The sequence below is a fragment of the Ursus maritimus genome, unplaced genomic scaffold (genome assembly GCF_017311325.1).
Source record: "Ursus maritimus isolate PB19 unplaced genomic scaffold, ASM1731132v1 scaffold_16, whole genome shotgun sequence".
Lineage (NCBI taxonomy): Eukaryota > Metazoa > Chordata > Mammalia > Carnivora > Ursidae > Ursus > Ursus maritimus.
The window spans coordinates 55,191,993-55,207,250 of NW_024424008.1; the positions used below are offsets into that span (position 1 = coordinate 55,191,993).

Below are 15,258 nucleotides of genomic sequence, written 5' to 3' on the forward strand. Positions count from 1 at the left end.
ACCTGTCCGGCAGGGGATGATGTGCATCGGTCATGAACTTTTTGTTCAGTGTCTTCAACTTCTTGTTAGTGTCATTTATTTCATTCTTATTTTTCTTCTTATCTGTATAGATTTTTATATCAATTAGTTTATAAATTCTTTCAAGACATTATGTATAGACTGGCTAGTGGACGACCGTGGTGAGTAAATGTAAAGTTAAGCCACAAAAATTGGGAAATAAAAATTAAGACTCCAGAAAAATCCATGGCCTGAAATGAAAAGGAAATTTTTGACGGCCAAGATGGTAATCTAAGTGTGTGGTAAAACCTATTCATAATCTGTTATTATAAAGCTGTTTCATTAAGTCACTATTTTCAAAGCACTGACACTTGGTATTACATCTCTTTATTTAAAATATACACTCACTGGTCAATGACTGCTTAGCATCCAAAGAAATAAAAATACTGGTAGACAAGTAGCCCCCACAGAGGAGGCACTAGAGAGGCCAGCATGGTCCCACGTGCTGCAGGAATGCCACAGACGCAGGTGTGTGTGAGTCCGCCTGTGCTGGGCTGGCTGCCGTGTGCAGGAGGAGCGGAATGGGGGGGGGGGGGCCAGGATGGTTCACTCATGACTGCGCTGGGGCCACTGCACCTGGAGTCTTGTGCCCTCCTCTGCTTTCTCCCATCATCGCAGACATTCTCTCTTTAATTGGGGATCTCTCTATTTCTTGATGTCAGTTTCTTCATCCATAAGGATTTATTATGATATTAAGCAGAAAGGGAAAAAATTGAGAACTGTTATTATTGACAGGTATTTTCCTGGGTTAACTCATTTTTACAAATAATCTTGATACTGCTTGGCACACTGTCCACGGTGTCGCCTTCCAGCTTGCCTGCACTGTTGTAGCTGGCTCCTGGCCACCCTCTTCTCTCCCACTTAGTGGGGTTGGGCCATCTCACTTAGGCTTTTGTTTATGATTGCTGTCTCATAAAATAGACTTATAGTTTGTAAATCAAATTCCATGCTATTCCTTTTCTGGCTAGTTCATGCATTCATCTTATTTGGAAACTTGTTTTTTTAGGTTTCAGGTCATTTTGATGTAATGTAAATAGACCATCTCGATTTCTGAACTTCGGAGATATATATTAATGGAATCTTCTGTATCTGTAGGGTGTGGAGTTCTTTGACGAAAAGCTGAATTCTTTATGTATGGCCTGGCTTGTGGACCATGGTAAGTTAAACACAGATTATTATGAAAGGCCTGTGTTTTTACATACATCCATTTTGTTTATGTATTTCCTTTTTAGAAAAGAATGCTAATCTGACCAGACATTTTGTCTTCCAAGGTAGGGATAAAGAAAGGCTTTGATTAAAGTCCACTTAGGTCCCTTTGAACACAAGTTTGACATTGCTATTTTCTACCATTTTTTAATCTTAAATCTTATTTTCTTCATTAAACAATCTCTGCCCTGTTTCTTAGCCATTCTGTTATGTTATTTTTAGACTGTCTTTTTTATACATACACTCCTTCCTTATCCCAAGGTTGTGTGCTCGACCATGGCATTGGAGTCTTTAGCCACTATTGACCGGGTTGGATCGGGATTGGAAGCCAGTGAAAGGCCCAGGGGGAGGTGGCTACTTGGCTTCTTTGAGGTGACTTAGGGGAGGTATACAGTGGTGCAGTAAAGGAGTCTAGGAATGGAAGACGTCAGCTATGGCTGAGGACAGGGGGGGCCCAGATTTCTGGTTTTGGTGAAAGGCAGGCTTTACCCTGGCTGCTGCCAGTGCTTTGAGCTCAGGCAGGGTCAGGTGGAACACCTGTTTTAGAAAATAGGTTTGAAAATTTATCTTCTCTTTGTATTTTTAACATAAGTCAGCAATCACAGAATCCTTTTCTTCCAGTGCCACAAACTGTTACTGAAGTTGCTTATCAAGATAGACAAGGCAATGGATGTTTTCTATAAAACCACCTTACATGTTAACTTGTTAGCAGTTGATTTTTTGCCAAGGTCTCAGGTCCATGTGTCTCCTCCGGTCTGCCAGGCAGCGATGGGTGGGAGGGGCGCCCTCTCTGCCAGTGGGATTCACCACCACGCCCCATGTCCAGGCTTGGCAGCTTCGGTGTGGCCTGACTCCTGTTCACAGGGGGGCTCTAGGGGTTTGGGATGTCTGGTGTGAGCTTTGATTCCATATTTTGTTGTCACCTGCTAGGCATCCTGTTTCAGTTCCACAGCATCTCACATAGACTTGATGTGTTGAGTGTATTCCTGTTCACCTGCAGTGCTTATGCCTGGATATTTGGGAGGAGTGGGTTACTTGTGTCTGCTTGTACATAGAGGTGGTTTCGTTAACGGCATATTTGGAACATGTGGAAGATTATATGGTTAAGACAGTGAAGAGGAGGGTGTGAAAGAAATGTGCAAATCTCGTAAAAGCATATATATGCAGGTGATTTCAGTGTTTTCAAACTAGACGTGAAGACTCTTATCCTCTAAAGTTACCTTTTTTGGCCAATTTTTTTTTCTCTTAAATGAAACTTAAGTTTGGTAAATCATACGAAAGAAATTCCTTTCCTCTTAGGAAAATAATGTTTATATTATTTCTGATACATATTTAATGTAACATTAAATATGTTAGTGGGAAGGACACATCCCAGTGGGTCATTCTATATACTTTTTTGAAAGCTTGCAGTTTAGATAAATTCTGAGGAACTTTCAAAGTCCTAAGGTTCTACAGAGAATCGAATTCCTCACACCCTTTCTCTGTAAGATTGCTTTGTCTGTACAAGTCAGTTACTTCTTCCTCACTTTTCAGATATCTTTCCTCCAATTTGTGATTGTAAGAGAGACCCTGTTCCTTTATCTGTGGCAGCGCGCTAGCAGACTAAACTGGCATTGCAAGCATTCTTTGAATCGGTGAAATGTCAGTCTGAAATTGTCCTGTACTTAGTCACGTGGTTTTTTTGTTGTTGGTTTTGTTTTGCATTGTAGATAACTACTGTGTAGTGATCACTGATCATTTACATTTTTGAAACGTTTTCCCTGGTTACTAAACTATTAAAAGAGTATTGTGAAAAATCAGGAGTAGTATAAGGAAGAACGTGTCCCCTCCTTTCCAGAGGTTGAGTGGACAGTGTTGATCAGAGGGAGGAATTGAGAAGGGGAATTTATTTCTTATAGGAGAAAGCATAAAGTGTCAGAGTGAGCATATAGAGCGTGTTAGGCATTCAGAGGAAACTTGCAAGTCTGTGAGACCTTGAGGGGAGAGGGAAAGAGGAGAGGGACCAAAAAAAAAAAAGAGAGAAAACAGAGCTCTGGAATGGTTTGCATTCTTTTGGCACAAAATTGAGAGGAGCCAAGAACATAGTAGGCATCGGGCCAAGTACAGTTGAGTACAGCTGAGGTCTGGGTCAAGGCCGAGTGTGTGCGTGGTCTCTGGTTACCCTGGCAGTGAGATCCCTTCCTATGGTAATGGCGTTAAGAGGAGAAAAATCTCAAGGAAATTAAAAAAAGAATTAGACAAGACACAGATGCTTTAGCAAGCTCCACCTTAGGGGGAGGAGTTGAAAGGGGTTGTGCCAAAGACAAAACCATGAATGTGAAGGGAGGGAATTAGTTTTATGGGTAAAACAGTTGACTTGAGCTTGCTCCGCAGAGAGGGCTTCAGTGCTTCTGGCTGCTTCTCCCACAGACGCTGGTCAGGTTTCTTATTGGTGATAAATTATATAGTTGCTTGGCTATGCCATCTTTCCTGTTCTCAGCAGTGGCCTTGCCGAAAACGCTCTGTGGACTGGGAAGAGTTGGGCATTTGCTGTCTGGAAGCCTTATATAAATTGTCCAGGATTGGGGCTGCAGCTTGGATAGCTCTTCTTGCCTATCCTATCACCCAGGTGGGCTGGCCTACCTGGAGAGAGAAGTAGAGTAAGGAGTCGGTACCCACTGCCCTGGATTTGTTATCTGAGCCCCAGTTTTGAGTCTTATAGGACCTGTTGCACCTGGCCTGACTTTGTTCAGTGCTGTGTAGTGAGTTGTTGAGAAGGTCGTAGCTCAGGCTTTTATTATCTAGATTTATGACATCCTTGATAAATGATCTTACAGGGAGTTACTGGACGTTATAGCACACACATTTATTCACAGAATACATTTGACATGTTTTCTCAACATAAACCTTTTAAGGGAAGAGAGGCAAGTAGCTCTGAGGTTTTTATTTGCTGTCAGGCAGGTGACCACAGTGGCCTCTGCATGACCACCCTGCTGGCTTTCTCTCTTTTGCTGTTGTTGCTGCTGCTGAAATTATCTTGCTTAAATACCACATTGGTCATCAGGTCACAACTTTGCTTTAAAAGCTCATCATTTTTCTTACAAAATCTAAGTTTAGCTCCCAAGGTGCTCTCTGTTCTGAGCGCAATGTCTGTCCAGCCTTGCAGTCTCGCACCTTGCAGTTTTTCCCCTTTGTGCCGGGCTCCCTTGGTGTCTTCCCTCTCCAGGAATTCCTCCCCTCTTTTCTCCGCTTACACAAATCTTCCTTAATCTCCAAGGTCCACTGCCCGACCTCTCTTTCCTGAAGCTTCCTGGACCTCCCTGTTCTCTCTTCTCTAAACTCCTCGAGCCCTCATGATCTTTGCTACACGATTTCATGCTTCGTGCTGACCAGTCTTACCCCATGTGACTTCTTGGAGGCCGGCAGCTTTCACTTCTCTGATAGAATGTGGGGAAGTATCTTCTGTATTCTTTCTGTAACACCTAACACATAGTAGACACTCAGTATTTATTAATTAATGATGCCTATCATGAGCTCCTTACTTCCTATTTCTTGGACATATTATACATTTTTCAACTGTGAAAAGACCAAATCATTAATTATGAGTCCTTTCTGAGCACGTTGGTAATTGTAGTAGGAGTAAATTTGGAGTGTTGGGAGAGTGTTGTTCTTGGCCCCCCTTTGATGATGATATCAGTAAACTAGGTTATGCTTCTGACATAAGCAGCATGACAGTATGCCCTTCACCTCTTCTGCCAGTGTATGCCATCCGTGAAGCTGCCACCAACAACCTCATGAAACTCGTTCAGAAGTTTGGTACAGAGTGGGCCCAAAATACCATCGTTCCCAGAGTGCTAGTAATGGCAAATGATCCTAATTACTTGCACAGAATGACCACTTTGTTCTGCATTAATGTAAGTATCACATGGCTGTTACTGCTAAGCTTAGGCGCTAAAGCAGTTATTGGGGCCTGTATTTCTGAATTCTGAATATAGTGTGTTCTGTTTGGAATCTGGTTAATCAGTTTAAGACTGATTAATTTGGACAGTTAGTCGATGAGAGAAATGTCAGTTTTTAAATTCATTTTAAAATCAGTAATCAAGTCTCAATGGTGAATGAATTCTGGTTTAATTCTCAGATTCTTTGAATGCTACCTTGTATCCCTCATTCGGGTGCTCAGAATAGAAACATTTTCCTGTTGGTCAGTTGCTTTCTTTTTAAATATTCATTTGTCTTTTGGATTTGGAGATATTTAAAAACATGAAAGTGTTTTAGGGATGCCTGGGTGGCTCAGTTCGTTAAATGTCCGACTTTTGATTTTGGCTCAGGTCATGATCTTGCGGTTGTGGGATCGAGCCTCTGGGCTCAGTGCAGAATCTGCTTGAGATTCTCTCTCTCCCTCTACCCCTCCCCCCACATGTGCTCTTGCACACGCATTCTCTCTCTCTCTCTCTCTCAAAGAAACCTTTAAAAAAAAACAAAACCCGAAAGTGTTTTTTTTTTTTTTTAATATTTTATTTATTTATTTGACAGAGATAGAGACAGCCAGCGAGAGAGGGAACACAAGCAGGGGGAGTGGGAGAGGAAGAAGCAGACTCATAGCGGAGGAGCCTGACGTGGGGCTCGATCCCGGAACGCCAGGATCACGCCCTGAGCCGAAGGCAGGCGCTTAACCACTGTGCCACCCAGGCGCCCCCGAAAGTGTTTTAAATGTACTATCTTAATTATTTTTCAAGGCACTGTCTGAAGCCTGCGGTCAGGAAATCACCACTAAGCAGATGCTGCCCATCGTATTGAAAATGGCAGGAGACCAAGTAGCGAATGTCCGTTTCAATGTGGCCAAATCTCTTCAGAAAATTGGACCAATTCTAGATACTGAGTAAGATTTCAGTATTAGTCTTAAAAAGTCGATTTAATTGTTCACCTTACAGTGGGGAGTAAGAGCGTAACCTGAGTTCAGTGATTTTTAACTTGACCTAAGGCAGGGGTTTGTGTAAAGGAAGTACCCTCGTTTCTGAGGGTGTGACTCTGCTGTTTTGTGTCGAAGCTCTGTATACGTGTAGATCATTCTCTGAAGCTAATTCTCTTGAGGGTTTAGAAATTACTTAGTACTTGTCAGGTATGTATTATAAGCGTTTATAATTTTTTTAAATTTTGAACTTGACAAATTACCATAGAACATGTAACCTTAAAGCATTTATCTGGCCCAGAGGCCTGCCTCTCACAGACAGTACTGTTGGATTTCAGTGCTCTGCAGGAGGAAGTGAAGCCAGTGCTACAGAAGTTAGGTCAAGACGAGGACATGGATGTCAAATACTTCGCACAGGAAGCCATAAGTGGTGCGTCTTGCTGTTTGCTGTCTTTCCCTGGTTATGGGGTGTGTGTGTGGGAGCGGGGGATACGTCATGCCCCTCCGCGGGTAGAACCTTCCTGGCCCACCGTGGAGCAGGCCATTTTCTGAGTTGCAGGTCTACGGTTGGGTAGGAGTACGATTCTCACGGGTAAGAACAGTTTGTCGTTTGGATTTCAGTCCGTTTTTAAAGTTTAACTCCGTGAGCCTGGCAGAGCAAAGAAAGTGACCATAGTGGGAAGTTCACAGTCTCATGCTTTTACATCATTGTTGTCATACTTAATATTCACATAGATAGTTCATGAACTTTCTGTACCACTAACTTGATTTTGTTTGGAATTTTCCAGTGCTTGCGTTGGCATAATGAGGAACAGGAGGGAAAAGACTTTACTAAATTCTTATCACAGATTTATAGTCAATGTGTTCTTAAACTGGGTGGAGAAAAAGTGGAAAACCTTCAAGACCTCATCCAAGCAGATGGCAGCAACTTTCAAGAGATCAAATTTCAGTGACTTCATTCTTTCTAAAGATGAAATGGGATTGTTTTTTACTCGTCGTCTTTTTTGGGATAATTCTATTGAAAGCATTCTCATTGTTTGTGACCAGTTCCTGACACTTGGTGCAGTCATTTCTTGATTGTCTCCTGCTGATCTGTCGGCACCATGCGGGCTCCTGCATCGCGCTGTGGAATCAGGCCCTGGCCGCTTGCTGTTCCCGACCAAGCCTCATTGGGTTTGGACCCAGACAGGGAGTGGAGTGATTCTCTTGATGTTTACATGTATCTGTGTGTCTCTCCATCATTCCAAAGTTAAATGTACATGGTTTAGAATAACTTATTTCATAAACCCTCTATTTGGGAGACATGTGGAGATGTAACTGTACGGAAAGCCACATTTTCCCGGATAATGATGGTCTGCCTCAGCGTCTCTCACGAGAGGGAAGTGTGGAAGCTCAGGGTTCTTGTATTGGTTGTTTTGTTTTTTATTTGCTTGATTTTCACTGTAATCATGTCATTCGGAAACCTGGAGTACACATGCATCTTGCCGCTCACATGTGGTGCTGGAAGTTCCCCGGATGCCGGTGGCTCAGCGCTGTGGCTGCATTCACAAACACTGGGCCCCCCCGCCCCGAGACACGTACAGCATAGCGCCTCCCTGATAAGCAGTCATCTTACTGCTTCACTGTAAGATCGCCATTTGATGTTTGATGAGGAGTGCAGTGTTGTGAGGGTTTCCTGCTCTGGACCTGGAGCCTCTTGCCGTCGGGTCCTTGCTGCCGTAGCTTCGCACTGATGTCTCGGGACGGGTGATGCCGGACTCCCGGGACTCAGCGTTTGCAGTGTTCGTTGTTGTTCTACGGTAAAACCTCGTTAATGCCTCCTGGAATTTAAGAGAGTGAGTGAAGCTGAAGGGTTTGCTGAAGCCAATTAATAGTATGTAAGGAAGCCTGTTGTATCTGAACTACTGAAGTAATTTTAAAAAGCTCTAAAAGGCACCCTTTTACCAGTTGACATGCCCATTACTGATCACTCTTCAGTTTTATTAAAATACCTTCCATGGGGATTGGTAATAGGCCACACCTTTTTTTAGATGTATTCATTTTACTCTTTATCTCTGAAATACATATGTATGTATTTCATGGAGAATTGAATATTTTTTCTTTTAGACTTAATTACATTTTTCGTCTAATCAAACTCGCCTTGTCCTAATGAATTTTAATTAATGAGGTTTTATTGTAGCTTATTTTTTGCTCTTTATATGTTGCTGTTTGGTTTCCTTGTTTCCATTTTGGTTTTTCAATTGGTTCTTTGATTCGGTGAGCCCACTGAGCCTTGTTTTGTGAGGTTCAGCAAACTGCTATAAACCTTTGTACGTGAAATCATTACATAAAACCAAGTTTGACCAGATGCTTCCAGGTTTATCTTACCCTAGAGAAACATTTGAACCTTTTAAATCAGACATTACTCTGCCTGCATTTAAAACTGCCAGCCTACCTTGTAGGAAGTGTTTATTTTATTACTTTTTGGGCCAAGGATTCAGTGTATTCCTGTGCAAAAAACTTTCGTACATTCTTGTTTTAATATCTTAAACTATTCTGCTATAAACATTTTAATTTTAGTTTTGTGGTTCTTTTTGTTTCTTATCTCCAGGTTAGGTTCCACTTCAATGAATTGCATGTTTGAGAGACCGTTGTCTTGATTCTTGAAACAGACTTGCACAACTGTTGCTTTACTCTTTGGTTGGAAATGCCATTGGCTTGGGGATGGACTTTTAAATGTCCTTTAGACTTCAGATGTACTCCTTGGGGAGCCTGCGTGTTGGCCTCTCCCTCTAAGATGGTGATAAAGGGGAGACAGGAGCCTTGGCTCTCAGGCATGGGTCTGGGAGCTAAGCGGGCTCTGTCTTTTTGGGTGACCCCTTAGCGACTTCATCGACTCTTTCTGTTTTAAGTAATAGGGAATCCCTTTTGCCACTCAGGGGAGTTGTTCTTTGGCTCATACCGGTCCTGTTAACCATGGATCGGTTTTCCTATCTTGATTTCACTAGCGTGTCCACTGCAGGAGCTCCATGAGGGCAGGGATTTTTGTCTGTTCTGTCTTCTGCTGTACTGCCAGCACGTAGATCATTGTCTGGTGTACATAGTAGGTGCTCAATAAAAGTGTGTTTCATGAATCTCTAAAATCTGTCCTCTAATGTGTTGCGTGCGAGGAACAAGTCATTGAAGGTACTGCACTACAGCTCATCCTCCCCCCAGCACAATGGAAGGATTTTGCAACTCGTAAACAAGCTTCGGGTCATCCTTCCCCAGGGCCCCCCACTCCAGCCACAGTTCCATGGGGTTTGCATGACGACCTGGGATGTACACTGCCACGGGTTTTCATCCTCAGTTGTCGGCGTCCGTTGGTCAATGAGGAAAGTGAAGCAGAGACATACACAGCAAGCTGACCCCAATAAAGATGTCTCCTCAGCCATGGAATTCACTCTAGTGTTTCTTTCTACATTTTGTGCGCTGTTGACCTGTCCCAGGTTTAAGAGACCAGATCTTTTTTCTCTGTGCTGCTAAGAAGATAGGAACCTGAAGATGTGTCCTGTTTAATAAGAACAAACAGGTTAACCTGTGGTTTTAATGAGGGCTTGTTGAAGTAGTGGCCCTCAGTTCATGGAAATGCCACAGCTTGGCCACTGCGATGCAAGGCCCTGGGGCTCTTCGCCGGACAGCTTGTCCTGACTCAACATGGTCACCGGACCTTTGAGCCGTCTTATCCATGCATCTGAGATCCTAGCATAGGCCTTCGGGGGAAACAGACTTGTCATTCCTGAGCCAGTGCTGAAGCTATGGCAATACTTTCTTGGTGCAATTGGGTGTATTAGTCACTGTGTTGCCACGGAGTTGAAAATCTGGTGCTTTCCTGCAGAAATCACATTGAATGCGTACCCCCAGGGATGGAGGGCGGGGCGGCCAAATTCGCTGGGTGCTTGTCCTGCCTACTTCTTCTTGCCTTTTTACTTAAATTCCTCTGACTGACACTTGGTTTTCCTCCCAGCGCTCTTCTCTTGGAGCCTGTTTTATCTCTTCTGCTTAGACACCTGGAGCGGGGAGGGACCTGTGACCTCACGTTAAGGACTAATTGATGGTGGTCTGCGGCTCTGTGATGGTCTTCCTCTGATTTGCATCCTTGCCTCCATCTTCGTCCTTTCCCCTCTTTCCTAGTCTTACTCACGTGTCTCCAGTGCTTGTACCTGCAGTGGTTTCACTGCTCCCCGTTTGCCTCCGTGAACCTGCTGTTTTCAGGGAACTACATAATGTTCGGTTGAGATGGAAATCTGAAGGGTGAAGAGTTTAATTACTCATTGGGTAGAAAAACCAAGTTATTTCTTTCTCTAGAGTTCTCTGAAACTGATATTACCAGTTCTGGAAGGAGCCAGGTCTTTTCCGCCTGACTGGGGCTCTGCAGGCAGGCAGTGATCAAGATGTGGGGGTGCACCCAGCTGGCATCGTAAGGCCCAGTGTGCTGGCACTTTCCATGGTGGTTGAGGGAAAGGCACCTTCAGGAAGGTTCCAGGGTGAACCACTTTCTCTGCCCGGGGACCCACATGCTTGTAGGTTCCTGTGCTCCCCAATGCCAGTGTTGGAGCCACTGGGGGTATCCCGGCTGGGAAGCGCGGGTGGGCTTAGGAGGGCTGTGCCCTGGTCCAGGGACATTACCATACTGCTGTCTGTATCTCTAGCGGTGGCCCAAAGGCTGAGGAAGCTAGATTTTCCTGTGAAGGACAGTGAGGAGCCCAGCGCTCCTGGGGCTGACAAGAGCCACTTCCTGAGACCCAGAGGGCCTGAAGAGGACACCGGGAAGGTAAGTGCCACTGACACCTGGGCTGAGACACGGGTGGAGAGTGGTGACTGGTCTGCAGCTCCGACAGGCTGGGCACAGAAGCAGTACCTCTAACTCTCCCTGAGGAGACAGTGCAGTTTTTAGGGGCCAGGAGTATATTTTCAGAGTCTGTTGCCCTCCTTCGTGTCCTTCTTTCTGAGGGGTGGACTTTCCAGAGCTCTCTCGCTCTTGTGGCTCGAGGTCTCCCTGCCACCCTCCTGGTCAGAGACAGCAAGGCTCACGTAGGGGACGGGCGGTTGGTGAAGAGTCGCTTAGAGAAACAGGTTGTTTCCACTTGGCTCAGAGACTATAGACCGTTCTCACTTGCTACAGCTCCGTTCAGGTAGCCCTGTCCGTTGAAGGGAAAACCATTTCTGTCACTTTTACCGTGAAATGGTCCGAAGCCTCGTTTGCTGGCGCTCTGGAGAAGGTGTGCGAAAGTTCCCAACTTGAAAGTAATTGTTCGTTAATTGAAGCTGGTACTGGCCTCTGCCCTGGGGCCGTTAGGAGGGTGGCGTGTGGCTTAGGGATACAGCGGACTCTTGAACGACACGGGTTGGGGCACTGACTGCCCTCCCGCCCCGCACGGTGGGGAATCCACATAGAACTTCTGACTGCCCGGAACTTAACTACTGTTCGCCTGTTGACCAGAGGCCCTACGACGTGAGCAGTCGACGAACACATAGTTTGTATGGTATGTGTATTCTGTTCCGTGTTCCTACAATAGTCAGCTAGGCCGCGCAGCTCAGACCCGTGTTGCGTCAGCGTCCGCTGTATCCAGACAAGCAGTGCCGAGGCCCGCAGCTGTTTTGTGTGGATGTCAGGCTGCATTTCGTTGACTTGCAGACACGGGAGTTCTCGTACCCACTCGAGTGGTCTGCTTGGTTAAGATTTTTTTTTTTTAGATTTTATTTTTTATTAATTTGACAGAGAGACAGCCAGCAAGAGAGGGAACACAAGCAGGGGGAGTGGGAGAGGAAGAAGCAGGCTCCCAGCAGAGGAGCCCGATGTGGGGCTCGATCCCAGAACGCTGGGATCACGCCCTGAGCTGAAGGCAGACGCTTAACGACTGCGCTACCCAGGTGCCCCTGCTTGGTTAAGATTCTAACATTGAAAAGCTCGCTTTCTAAAGCTCCATGGCTTTTCCTTCATTTTATGTAAACTGAGGCTATGAGAACTTTTACCTGTTGTCCAGGCCCCAAACTGCAGTCTTTCATCTGAGAATATTCTCTCTTCCAGTGGGGCTGCACTCTCTTATCCCAGGGCCTGAGCCACCAGTGAGTCCGGTTTGGGCCACCGCCGGCTTTCCCTGCAGGGTCTGCGCCGCAGGCAGCCCTGGGCGACAGGGACATAAAGTGGCCTTTGGGAAGATACCTTCACCGAAGGAGCAGGAATAAGAGTTATATACTTTTAGGCCTAAAACAGCCTTGCTTGGGAAGAAAGGTGTGAGATGTTTTCCTACAAATTCAGGGTCAACTGGCCGTGTCGTTAAGTGCGCCGTCCGCCTCTGACCTGAGCGTGGGGTAGTTGAGGTGACCCGTCCGTGGCCGACTTGCTCGGCCCTACAGGCAGCCCTGGGACCGCAGCGGTGCAGATAGTCCTAATGGCCAAGCCTTGAGCCTTGGGCCTTGCTAACCAAGTGCAGGCACTTGTCACGCTCTTGGCAGCATCTCCCTCATCTTCATTCCCCTGGATGGGAGGTGCGATAGCTCCATTTTTCAGGTGGTTGTGAACCTCCCCCCACCAATCCTCTTCTACTTGGGGGTCTCCTAGCAGTGCGAGGCCTCTGAGGCTGCAGATCATTTAACCCAGAAAAATCCCCTGCCCCGTGACTCAGGGAGCCTTCCCTGCCTTTGTCTCGCTGAAGGAAAATGCCCCAAGGGTGAGATGGAAGGGAATTGAGTGTTGCCAGGCAGAGCCCTGCGTGTCAGGGGCCGGCAGCCAAGTGAGTGATCCAGGAAGTCATCCAGTGCAAACCAGAAATCATTCTTAACCCCTCACTCGCTGTCAGTGGTGCAGACTCGCCTGTCTGCCCGAAGGGCTGACGGCAGCCCTGGAACTGTCCTTGACGCCCCCCCTTCCGGGTCAGTCTTGGGGCCCCGCGGGAGCCACTGGACATCCCGGGGCTTGAGCCCGCCCCTTGGTGCAGGAGAGAACAGTCCTGAGGTGAGAGCTGATTCCTTCTGCCAAAGGGCGCCTGCCTGGGCCCTGGGAGCCTGTCCCAGGTTGCTTGCGGAGCAGTCTGTGATCTCGAGGTCACATGCAGCGCCCCCAGCCCAAGACCCGCCAGGGAGCAGTGTGGCTGCCCCTGTGCTTCCTGCTGACCCCGGCTCACCTCAGCCATCCGTGCCCGGTGGCAAGGCCGCTCTCCTGGACGGCCTGCTGTTGCCCTTTGCTGACAGAGCTGCCGACAGGCCTCTGTCAGGCGAGGGTTAACAGAGGATTTGTTTATTGAATCACAAAGTAGCTGTCACATGATTTTAATCAAAACACCATTTCCCTGACAACAGTGATGTCAGTCTTGTTATTGCAGGAAGGAGCAGCTGTGAGGGACATTCAGTCTCCATGCGAGCCTAGGTTTGGAGACTAAAATCAAGTAATATGGTTGTAGGCGCTGACGTCCCAAATCCTCCCTCTTCCTTCACTGCCCTCTGTCCAGCAGTCTGTCCTGCACAGACACCGGCCCTTGCTGAGGCTCCTCTCCTTCTGCACCCATTGCTTCTTCTGTCCTTGTTCCTTTTTTTTTTTTTTTTCCGCCAGTTTCCCCTATGTTCCCCAAACTCAGAGTCATTTGGGCCCCCAGGCTCTCTGGCCTCTGCCTCGGGCATCTGTCTGTCCTCTGTGCTCTCACGCAGCACTTGCCGGTGACAGGCAGTTCCTGCTAGCCCCTCCCAGTCACACAGCTCAGGAGGGGCCAGCTTCCTGGGTGAGGAGGGGCTGCTTGTTCCGTACTTGACACCCGCTGTCCCCCCGCCCGGCCCCCCGCTCCTAAGTTGGGGGGCCTCAGGGGCCATTTAAGGAGCTTGGCTCTGGGTACCTGGAGGGAAGAGGTCCGGAAAGGCTGCAGGAGGCCCGAGTGCTGAGGACAGACAAGAGGGATTGGAGACTGGGGAGGCCAGTTGGAGCCATGCCCTCAGGCTCTGGCGGCCTCTCTGCACGGTCTCCACTGTGGGGCTTTGGGGACTGAGAAAGATCCCCAGGCCCTCCAACCCTTCGCCCAGGAGCTTGACCTGAAAGTTGGAGGTTGGTGACAAAAGCCCCCTTCTAGGTGGGATGCGGCTTCTCATGGATGCTCTTCTGTCGGTGGTTCCCGTGGTGCTGCCCAGAACTCAGACTGAGAATGAAAGAATCTGGGGCAAAGTTCTGGGTTCTCAACCTGGAGCAGGTGCTCAGGGTAGGGCAGCCAGCCTTAACCCTGTGCAGAGATGTTCATAGGTGTCACACAACCGTGTTCTGAGTCCAGTGTCGGGATGGTCAGGAGTTAAGTGAACGCAAGGCAGGCAGAGCTGAGATTGTGTGACGAGCCTTCGAGGGGAGCTGGGAATCTCCTCGGGGCTTTCTGCTTGGCGGACAGGGCTAGGCCAGGCTGCCCTTCAGCCTCACGGTAAACCTGGGAGTTAAATCAGCTGGGGTGTGTTCCCAAGTTAGCGCTGGGGACAATGAGCCTTTGCTGTGATGTGTTCAGGTTAGTGGCAGGGCTGGGAGTGGTTCCAGGGCCTGGGACAGTCAGAGGTGCCTTGCTGCCTCCCGCGCTGTCCCTGGCAGGGAATGGGTAGGCCCCACGTGGACTGGAGGGCCTTTTGGGCCAGGGTGGCTGCTCCAGGGGGCAGGCTGGGGGAAGCTGGGCCCCGTTCTCCTGGCCAGGCCCTTTCATCCCTGGGGCCTCCTCCAGCTTGCCCTTTGGCCCTCTCTGCTGGCACAGGGATCTTGCTAAACATTTGGGTTTCTTTGGTGACTAGAGGGCAGTTCTTGGGTCTCATACGGAAGAATCAGTGGAAGCCGTGAGCTCAGGGTCCTTCCTCTGCGTGGCATGCTTCTGGGAGAGGCCTTGGGGGCTCTTCTCCATTCAGCTGTGCCCCCTCCCAGTTACATGGGTGGCCCTGGCATGGTAATGGACTGACTTCTGAGGGTCGCCGTTCTTAGTCTGGCCCCCTCTTAGCATCTCAGGCCCCATTATTCTCTCACCTTTGGGGAGCAAGGAGAGACTGAGTCAAACTCTCAATCTCGCTGATGGGGAAGATGAGTGGATTCTCCCTTTGAGAAGGAGCAGATGGCCAGGAGCAGAGACTTGGGGCGC

At 47.6% G+C, this 15,258-nt stretch overlaps 1 protein-coding gene across 8 annotated transcripts in view; it reads left to right on the plus strand.

Moving 5' to 3' along the window:
* PPP2R1B (protein phosphatase 2 scaffold subunit Abeta) overlaps positions 1-15,258 on the plus strand; it is a 35,126-nt gene that overhangs the window by 13,391 nt on the left and 6,477 nt on the right. For 4 of the 8 annotated variants that reach the window (XM_040631233.1, XM_040631232.1, XM_040631234.1 and 1 more), the window contains exons 11-15: positions 1,153-1,213; positions 5,002-5,156; positions 5,979-6,121; positions 6,490-6,581; positions 10,822-10,943. In XM_040631233.1, coding sequence (XP_040487167.1) covers positions 1,153-1,213; positions 5,002-5,156; positions 5,979-6,121; positions 6,490-6,581; positions 10,822-10,943 — 573 coding nt within the window. Of the gene's footprint in view, positions 1-1,152; positions 1,214-5,001; positions 5,157-5,978; positions 6,122-6,452; positions 6,582-6,939; positions 9,265-10,821; positions 10,944-15,258 lie in introns of those variants that run through there. The other 4 variants (XR_005835084.1, XM_040631231.1, XM_040631235.1 and 1 more) reach the window with 4 other exon arrangements.